This window comes from Salvelinus alpinus, chromosome 8, assembly GCF_045679555.1.
Source record: "Salvelinus alpinus chromosome 8, SLU_Salpinus.1, whole genome shotgun sequence".
Lineage (NCBI taxonomy): Eukaryota > Metazoa > Chordata > Actinopteri > Salmoniformes > Salmonidae > Salvelinus > Salvelinus alpinus.
This window is the reverse complement of record NC_092093.1, coordinates 28,961,502-28,972,218: the sequence shown is the minus strand read 5'-3', so window position 1 is coordinate 28,972,218 and position 10,717 is coordinate 28,961,502. Positions and strand designations below refer to the sequence as shown.

General features: G+C 40.6%; 1 protein-coding gene across 1 annotated transcript in view; it reads right to left on the bottom strand.

Moving 5' to 3' along the window:
- Positions 1 to 2,769: 2,769 nt before the first annotated feature.
- LOC139582877 (opsin-5-like) overlaps positions 2,770 to 10,717 on the bottom strand; it is a 49,555-nt gene continuing 41,607 nt past the window's right edge. Inside the window, exons 5-7 of the mRNA XM_071413290.1 lie at positions 8,606 to 8,940; positions 7,529 to 7,773; positions 2,770 to 7,035 (exon numbers count right to left, since the gene is read on the bottom strand). Of these exons, the coding sequence (XP_071269391.1) occupies positions 6,975 to 7,035; positions 7,529 to 7,773; positions 8,606 to 8,940 (641 nt within the window). The 3' untranslated portion in view covers positions 2,770 to 6,974. The remainder of the gene's footprint in view (positions 7,036 to 7,528; positions 7,774 to 8,605; positions 8,941 to 10,717) is intronic.

Here is a 10,717-nt window from a genome sequence, read left to right as displayed (position 1 = left end):
AAAGGATAGTGGATAGAATATATCCAATGGACGCCTAGTGACCCAGTCTCCATCTGAAGCAGGCCAAGTATTACAGTAGGTCACAATTATCTTATGAGTTTGAATTTTGGGAGACCCTATCTTTTAAAGCCACAATCTCATCAGATCATCAGATATCATTTAAGAATGGCATTTAAAGGGCATGATGCAAAAAACGATGTCTCCTTGGATCTCCTTGCTAATTATGAAATTAAAATATTTCATCTTCTCCCTATTGATTGTGTTGGCCATCTGATTATAGGACATAGTAGACGTACAGTGCATTCGGAAAATATTCAGACCCCTTCCCTTTTTCCAAATTTTGTTACGTTACAGCCTTATTCGAAAACAGATTAAATACCCCATAATGACAAAGTGACCCCATAATGACATTTTAGATATTTTTGCAAATGTATATAAAAAAAACAAAATATCTTATTAACATAAGTAATCAGACCCTTTGCTATGACACTCAAAATTGAGCTCAGCTGCATCTTGTTTCCATTGATCATCCTTGAGATGTTTCTACAACTTCATTGGAATCCACCTGTGGTAAATTCAATTGATTGGACATGATTTGACAGTGCATATCAGAGCAAAAACCAAGCCATGAGGTTGAAGAAATTGTCCGCAGAGCTCCGAGACAGGATTGTGTCGAGGCACAGATCTGGGGAAGGGTACCAAAAAATGTCTGCAGCATTGAAGGTTCCCAAGAACACAGTGGCCTCATCATTCTTAAATGAAAGAAGTTTGGAACCACCAAGACACTTCCTAGAGCTGGCTGCTCGGCCAAACTGAGCAATCTGGGAGCAGGGCCTTGGTCAGGGAGTTGACCAAGAACCCGATGGTCACTCTGACAGATCTCCAGAGTTCCTCTGTGGAGATGGGAGAACCTTCCAGAAAGAAAACCATCTCTGCAGCACTCCACCAATCAGGCCTTTATGGTAGAGTGGCCAGACTCAGCAAAAGGCACATGACATCCTGCTTGGAGGCACCTAAAGGACTCTCAGACCATGGGAAACACGATTCTCTGGTCAGATGAAACAAAAATAGAACTGTTTGGCCATAATGACCATTGTTATGTTTGGAGGAAAAAGGGGGAGGCTTGCAAGCCGAAGAACACCATCCCAACCATGAAGCATCATGTTGTGGGGATGCTTTGCTGCAGGAGGGACTGGTGCACTTCACAGAATAGATGGCATCATGAGGGAGTAAAATTATGATGATATATTGAAGCAACATCTCAAGACATCAGTCAGGAAGTTAAAGCTTGGTCGCAAATTGATCTTCCAAATGGACAATGACCCCAAGCAAGTTTAGAAAGTTGTGGCAAAATGGCTTAAGGACAACAAAGTCAAGGTATTGGAATGGCCATCATAAAGCCCTGACCTCAATCCTATAGAAAATGTGTGGGCAGAACTTTAAAAGCATGTGTGAGCAAGGAGGCCTACAAACCTGACTCAGATACACCAGCTCTGTCAGGAGCAATGGGCCAAATTTATCCCAACTTATTGTCGGAAGCTTGTGGAAGGCTACATGAAATGTTTGACCCAAGTTAAAGAATTTAAAGGCAATACTACCAAATACTAATTGAGTGTATGTAAACTTCTGACCCACTGGGAATGTGATGAAAGAAATTAAATCTGAAATAAATAATTCTCTCTACTATTATTCTGACATTTCACCTTCTTAAAATAAAGTGGTGATCCTAACTGACCTAAGACAGGGACTTTTTACTATGATTAAATGTCAGGAATTGTGAAAAACTGCGTTTAAATGTATTTGGCTAAGGTGTATGTAAACTTCCGACTTCAACTGTAGGTACAAGTGTCTGAATGTCTTTGAGTGGCTCAGCCAGAGCCCAGACATGAACACGATCGAACATCTCTGGAGATACCTGAAAGTAGCTGTGCAGTGACGCTCCCCATCCAATCTGACAGAGCTTGAGAGGATCTGCAGAGAAAAATAAGAGAAACTCACCAAATACAGGTGTGCCAAGCTTGTAGCATCATACCGAACAAGATACGAGCCTGAAAACCCTGCCAAAGGTGTTTCAACAAAGTACTGAGTAAAGGGTCTGAATACTTAAGTAAATGTGATATTTCAGTTATTTTTTTAATACATTTGCAAACATGTCTAAAAACCTGTTTTTGCTTTGTCATTATGGGGTATTGTGTGGAGATTGACGAGGGGGGAAAAAACTAATTAATACATTTTTAAATTAGGCTGTAACGTAACAAAATGTGAAAAAAGGCAGGGGTCTGAATACTTACCAAATGCACTGTAAGCATGTAGTTAAAACTGAGGAAAATCTGCTATCTTGGTACTGGATATCCATTTCTACAGCAAGATCTTGAGCCTTTGCCAAATTAAATCAAATGGTTTGCTGTTAAGTGCCATTGTCAGCAACTAAATACAGCAATAAAATGTTTAGGCCATGCATGCTCAAAGGCATGGAAATGTTCAGTTATAATTCTGCAGAAAATATTAAAATATATATATGCTTCACATGAATATTATACAGATATCTTACATTTTAGGATCAATTTATTGTAGGGTATTGTGCATGTAACTCATGATGATTGAACCAGACTTTCCAGTAGAAGTGTTATGTGACTCTGAATTAAGTGTGTATCAACATGGGAGACAGACTATTTGTGTACCATTCTATTCTCTCCTCATGAGGGTGTTGAATGCCTCATGAGGCTGCCTTATCAAACATAAATAAAACATATATATCATCTAAATATATGTGCATAACTGCACCTTTTATTTGCATCTTTATTCAACACAACAGATTTGCAATGGCTATGGAATGCTGTACTTTTTCTTTACAAAATAAAGGAACAAAATGAATTCCTCAAAGAATGTGTAATGAAGTATAAGGTGTGACATGTGGTACTTGAAAGCAAACTACAGGTAGTATAAATTAATACAATTACTGTATGCTTTTAGGAAATACATATGACAATAAGCAATGTGACATATTCCTCCTGGACCACAGTACTTGCTTCTTCAGATGATGTTCTTCATGATAAAACATTAAAACAAAACACTTTCGGTGATTTAGATTGGAAAATGCAATGAATGACAGATGTAGGATCTTAATTTGATCACACTGCTGCAGGAAATTTAAAAAGGCTTCTGAAGTTTGTAATTTCCACTTTGAAATTTCAGACTTGATGTTCCCGCACAAAAAAATGTATCAACCCCAACAAAAATGAACATTAAATATAATCCACAAAATAATTCAAATTTTCTCCTGCTGAATAATTACTTTCCTGCTGCAGCAAACTGTCTCAAATTAAGATCCTACACCTGTAGAGCAGCCTTCTTTTCTGAGACACAATCAAACCCTGTTGAAGTATACTAGTGCATCATCCTTAAACCCCTTTAAGAAACCCAACAGAGATGGTGAGATTAATACTGTGATGTGGAGACATACAGACAGCCCACCAAGGAAAAAAATTACACCTTGTCTTAACCTATACCTGAGATCAAATAACGACATCATATTAGCTATCTCCTTCCTCATTCATAATTTTTGTACATAAGCAAGATGTGATGACAGGTTAGCATTACAGTTGACTACTACCTCTTTGACATCAATATTAAGCTCTTAGTTGACATACATTTTGTACAGATGCAAATCTCAAAAATGGAAAGAAAATGCATAACATTATAGAACATTTTATATCAATAAGCTCTCCTAATACTGTCATTCACAACTTTACACAATAATAAACAAATCAAATCAAATGATTAGCAAGGCAATGAAAGAGTACAAACTGAAAATCATACAAACAAACAAAAACACAGATCCAGTAAGACACTGAGAAATGTGATATTGCTTAAGTGATAATGCCCTTGAAGCCGGTGTTTGAAGGATATATTGGCACGGGTGTTGTAAGTCGAGGGCCGGCAAACCGTGCCAATATATCCTCCAAACACTGGCTTCAAGGGCATTATCACTTTTATACAACGGGTAACCAACATATTCACATAATGATTGACATATTTTCATTAAAAACATTATTTTGATGAATTTATTCATACTATTTCATCCTTCCACAAGATATAGTGCCGACACAAATCTAGAGTTGCTACCCAAGCCGTCTGGTCGTTCGTTCTATCGGTTCGGTTGACAGAGACGCGACCCATTCGTTCAGTCTTTTTGTTCTGTATCTATGGATGCGACCCAGTCATTTGTTCTAAATGTTCCATTGCCATACTGGCTGGCTGGCTGTACTCATCCCTTGCTTTCTAGATATCCAACTATGGCTAACTTACAGTCACGTCAAACAGTGCAGCTAGAATAACAACAGTAGCTGCATTTGCCTTTTTTAAATGTTTTCTAGAGACATTTAATCGGATACATCCATAACAATGAGCTAATGAGGCACGATTTTGCCTGGCATAGAAAATGTGCTCTCTCCTCAGGAAACTGTTGTTCAGAGAAGCTAGCCAACAACACAGCTAACATAATCACTTCAAACTGCAGCTAGAAAGACTGCAAACGTTTCGTTTGACCAGTTTTCTATTGATAGTTCTTTGTATATATACATTAAAAATTATGCTGATTCATGATTTCGATTGTCTGAGAAAAGTTGCCTGCCTGTCTCGTCCCAACATGTGCTGGAGATCGAATTTGAATATTGAAGCAATGTTGTAAATGTCAGAGAGACAGACAGCAAGGTTTATACAAATCTCCACTGTTGAAAACTAAATGTTAGTCTAAAAGAAATATGAGATAATGTCTAGATGCTTTTTATAGTGGAGATCAAGTTTATAAATTGCCTGGCTGGGCTGATGAGACAGTGGATTGCACCGTCAGATGGAACAGAGTAAATAGGCATTTTAACATCATAGATTTAGCCGGTGGTAACTTGTGGAATAGACGCTAGCTGGAATGTGGTTTTCCAATCAGCATTCAGGATTAGACCCACCTGTTGTATAATTTTGAATAAATCCCGTCAAATAAAGATTGTTGATGGTTCTTGCCAATGTTAGGACCTTAGGCTGAGTGCAGGTGTGTTGATCCTTCTGCCTTTCTATTGTTCTAAGGAGGTCAGCAAGACTAGGGCCTCTTTTGTTTTTACCGTGTGTTGAATGCAGACACCCTCAGTTAGAGTAAAGATGAAAGATTTAAAAGGCAATAATAGACAATATGACAGTTGTAATAATAACCAATAGGATCATTATTTGCACTGAATGTTTATGTTTTTCTAAAGATTGTTTTCTTGCGTATAACTCAAAGCCTGGACTCCATACACAAGCACACACAGTATAAATACTTTAAAACAAAACATGTTACTCAAAAGAAAACTGACTTTGATCTTAATAGCACCTCAACTTACTTTAATTCATTGAATTACTTTAATTAATTTAGTAATTGAAAGGTATACAAGCAAAAAACACATTTATGGTTGTCTTATTCTTTCTGATCATGTGGATTTTTATTTTTATTAAATTGTGCTTTGTCAATCAACATAAACTGAGTGTACACAGCATTAAGAACACCTGCTCTTTCCATGACAGAGACTGACCAGGTGAATCCAGGTGAATCCAGGTGAAAGCTATGATCCTTTATAGCTGTCACCTGTTAAACCCACTTCAATCAGTGTAGACGAAGGTGAGGAGCGAGGTTAAAGAAGGATTTTTAAGCCTTAAGACATAGATTGTGTATGTGTGCCATTTAGAGGGTGAAAGTGCAAGACAAAACATTGAAGTGCCTTTGAACGGGTTATGGTAGTAGGTGCCAGGCGCACTGGTTTGTGTCAAGAACTGCAACGCTGCTTGATTTTACAGTGTGTATCAAAAATGGTCCTCCACCCAAAGGACATCCAGCCAACTTGACACAACTTTGGGAAGCAATGGAGTCAACATGGGCCAGCATTCCTGTCGAACGCTTTTGACACCTTGTCGAATCCATGCCCCGACAAATTGAGGCTGTTCTGGGGGTTATAGGGTGTAACTCAATATTAGGAAGGTGTTCTTAATGTCTTGTATATGAGACGTAAAGGCTAACATCTGTGCATACAGAATGGATAACGATGACAGGAGCATAGTGCTGTACCACATAGCCACTACTCTTAACAGACATTGTTGTGCTGTGACTTGATATTTGGTCCAATTAACATACGCTGGTGGCTACCTCGCAGTGGAGCGTGCAGTTTGTGCATGAGCTAAAATAGTATTTTGTTTCATGATGTCAATGACGTCTCTAAACATGTATCCAGTGACACTAAGAATCATATGATGACTTTGACCGTTGATAAAAAAGTGCTGCTACGGTCAAACCTGCCTGAAGCAGGGAATAACACTTAACCCCAACATCAACACCACAGTCTCTCCAGCTCTCTGTACAGATATGGTATCTTCATTTGATCACTTTACTCCACAGAACATTTTTAAGAGTCCTAGTAGTACCATAATGTCCCTGAAAACCTGCAGTTTCTCTTTCTATCACTAGATCTCACACCTAAACTATAGCCTACTGTAGCCTATCAAAACAATGTTCCTGTTAGAAATAACTTTTTGGGGAGAATAATCAAATAATCCTCCTCCTGCTGCAGGATTATTTTACTCCTGCAACGAAACTGGTCAAATTAAGATCCAACATCTGTATATCATACCTCATTCTTAACAACACTTTAGATGTTACAGGAGCACATAAAGGTTAAAGTTTAAATATGCATGTCACAGGTGTCACAATGCACAATCTGTACAAAGTGTAAAAATACATCTTGACAACAGCCTTGAGCTGTAAACACAGAGGGACGTGAGGTAGGAGAGTACAGAGAGCTGTTTGAAGCAGGAACATAGATACAGCAAGGCTGGGTAGCGTACAGTAAGTCTGGGTGATGAGCGGTGGTCAATATCTTTGCAGATGATAGCAGGGTTGTGATTGGACAGGTGTCAAATCATAGGAGATTACCACTGTCTTTCTCTCACATTTAAATGTGAGACTCATTACTGGACGGACTGACTTTAAGTGAGCCAGAAATTGTGTAAAACCTGTGGAAGATACAATGGGAGAAAAGTTTCATAAGTTAGAAAAGCTGCATTGAAAACGATGCAGTTTTTATAAGGTATAGCGGCGATATGACGTACATGCAGAAAGTAAACAGCATAGTGGGTCAATTTCCACAACAACTAAGAGCATTGAAGCATGAGGCTCAACTTCTCAGCTGTTTTGGTGCCCTGACTACCACGCTGTGAACAGCGTGAAGCGAACCCGTGCACATGAGCAGATATTATGTATGACTGTGTGAGAGCAAAGTCTTGCATCTCGCTCATCTTAATATCTGCGATGCTGCTTGTGGCAACGTCATTTAGCATTTAACTTTAGATCTAGCAAGCTGTTTGAGAAAATGTTAAACTATATTGTTTTAATTCTTGCAAGCCATTAAACCATGGAAATGTTAAACTAGGTCTGTACAGTTTGAACTGTCATTCCAGGGGAATAGAAAGTAGAAGAGAAAGCGATGAAATGAATAGTACTCCATACCGTGACTTTTTAAAATGTGTGCGCTTCTTCAGAACTTGAAAACAGGAGGATTTAGCGCAGGAGTGTTTCAGGTCGATGACCTGGTAGATGATGGGGTTGTACATGGCAGAGGACTTAGCAAGCAGAGTGGGGATCACAGAGACCGAGATAGGCACTGAGTCGGGCTCGCCAAACGCAGACACCACTGAGACCACTGCATAAGGGATCCACGCTATCAAGAAACCGGCACAGATCAGCATCGCCACCTGGAGGACACAAGTAGAACCACATCATTGGTCAGTCTCACAATAGTTAAAGTATCTCTGAGGTGAGGTTCCGTGCACACAAGTTCACACACACACACACAAGAGATCTGCTAACCGACTCGAGCCCGACGGGCCCTGACATTATACATCGGGTTAGGGCCAGGTAGGGCCTGTTTTTTCCTCAATAACTAGGGTACGGGCAGGGCTTGGGTATCCATAAATTGATCACTAACATTTTGAAGCTGCGCAGTACAGTCATATCTAACTAAGATCATAACATTGTGTCAGAAGTTCTTTTTCAAATATAAGACAGGAGAGATTATTTCACAGAAAATAATGATGTTCCTTGAGTTTTGTCAGAGTTTAGAGTGACAAAGTTGCTAACAGCAAACTGCTCTCTCATGTCTCATAATTGAGCAGAGGAGCCCAAGTGGAGCCGTTGCTATGGATACTCACAGACTCAGATTCGTCATGAGCAGAGAGCATGCAGAGTGAGCAGCGCTCAGGGAGCGAGTGACAGACAGAGAGGAGCAGCTAATTGATTTACTAACAGAGGATGTTATTTCTGATTTCGGGTAGGGCCTTATATTTGGCAGAAGCAATCGGGCCTGGGTAGGGTAGAGCCTGAACGTTGTAGGCATAGGTAGGGCTCGGGCTTAAAATTAATGTCTGTTCAGGGCTCTGACACACACACACACACACACACACACACACACACACACACACACACACACACACACACACACACACACACACACACACACACACACACACACACACACACACACACACACACACACACACACACACACACACACACACACACACATACCTTGGTCAGTTTCATCTCCAGATTATGGCTGTTCTGGTTCCTGGTGTCAAAGTGGGAGATTTCCTTGGCTGAGGACTTGACCTTGAAGATGATCATGACGTAGGAGAAAACGATGATGCCGGTGGGGAAGATGAGGCAGAAGAAGAGGATTGCAATGACGAAGCTCTGGCCCGCCACGGAGGCCTGGGCCAGCCACCAGTCCAGAGTGCAGGAAGTGCCAAAGGGCTCGGGAGCATAGTTGCCCCAGCCTACCAGGGGCATGGTGGCCCAGAAGCCTGCATACAGCCACACAAACACCATACTCAGGAAAGCATGTTGCCTCTTTAGCCACGTCCCTGTGGGTACAATTATGGGCAGAAAGATTGATAATTAATTGGTTCATCATAATAATAAAGTGTCCAGATATCACAGATCATAATTTCAATTAACTTATTCATGAAAAAGTGCTCATTCATTCTTATAAAGGTCTTGTGTTACTGTAAACAGGGGTGTCAAACATACACGCCGGGTCCAATCCAGCTCCCGGGTGGTTTAAGTAAAACAAATACAACTTGTAAAGTTTTTTTATACTTTAAAATGACTAAATCAAACTGTGTAGAAATGATAATGGACCTACAGTACATTCATAAAGTTTGTTGACTGTGTCTAGCTCGATAATAATCACTGAATTGAAAGCTAAACAGTCAGGAAGTATCTACAATTTTTTTTAAACGATTAGATGATACACTGTACATCCCAAACAGATCCACAGATGACACAATCTCTATTGCACTCCACACTGCCCTTTCCCACTATGTGAGAACGCTGTTAATTGACTACAACTCAGTGTTCAACACCATAGTGCCCTCTAAGCTAACAGTAAGCTAAGGACCCTGGGACTGAACACCTCCCTCTGCAACTGGATCCTGGACTTTCTGACAGGACGGCCCCAGGTGGTGAGGGTAGGCAACAACACATTCGCCACGCTGACCCTTAACATGGGAGCCCTTCAGTGGTGCATGCTTAGATGCCTTCCTCTATTCCCTGTTCACCCGCTACTGCGGGTAGAGCACAACTCCAACACCATCATTAAGTTAGCCTGATTTCCGACAACAACGAGACAGCCTATAGGGAGGAGGTCAGAGACCTGGCAGTGTGGTGCCAGGACAACAACCTCTCCCTCAACGTCAGCAAGACAAAGGAGCTGATTGTGGACTACAGGAAACGGAGAGCTGAGCACGCACCCATTCACATCGACAAGGATGTAGTGGAGCGGGTGGAGAGCTTTAAGTCACGAGATCCTGAGGCCTATTGTTGTGCCATTCATCCCCCGCCATCACGTCATGTTTCAGCATGATAATGCACAGCCCCATGCACACAATTCCTGGAAGCTGAAAATGTCCCAACTCTTCCATGGCCTGCATACACACCAGACATGTCAACCACTGAGCCTGTTTGGGATGCTCTGGATCGACGTGTACGACATCGTGTTCCAGTTACCGCCAATAACCAGCAACTTCGCACAGCCATTGAAGAGGAGTGGGACAACATTCCACAGGCCACAATCAACTCTATGCAAAGGAGATGTGTCTCGCTGCATGAGGCAAATGGTGGTCACACCAGATCCTGATTTGTTTTCTGATCCACGCCCCTATCTTTTTTTAAGGTATCTGTGACCAACAGATGCATATCTGTATTCCCAGTCATGTGAAATCCATAGATTAGGGCCTAATGAATTTAGTTCAATTGACTGATTTCCTTATATGAACTGTAACTAAATTGTTGCATGTTGCATTTATATTTTTGTTCAGTGTGGTTAGGTAAATAGTTAACGAATAGCTATCCAGACTATCTGCATTGACTGCACACATTTTTTTACCCATCACATACACTGCTGCTACTGTTTAAGATTTGTCACTTTATTCCTAGTTTTTTTGTACATATCTACCTCAATTACATCATGCCCCTGCACATCGACTCGATACTGGTACCCCTTGTATATAGCCAAGTTATCATTACTCATTGTGTATTTATTATTACTTATTTTATTGTATGTTTTACTTTTCTATTATTGTCACGCCCTGACCATAGAGAGCCTTTTTATTCTCTATGTTGGTTAGGTCAGGGTGTGAC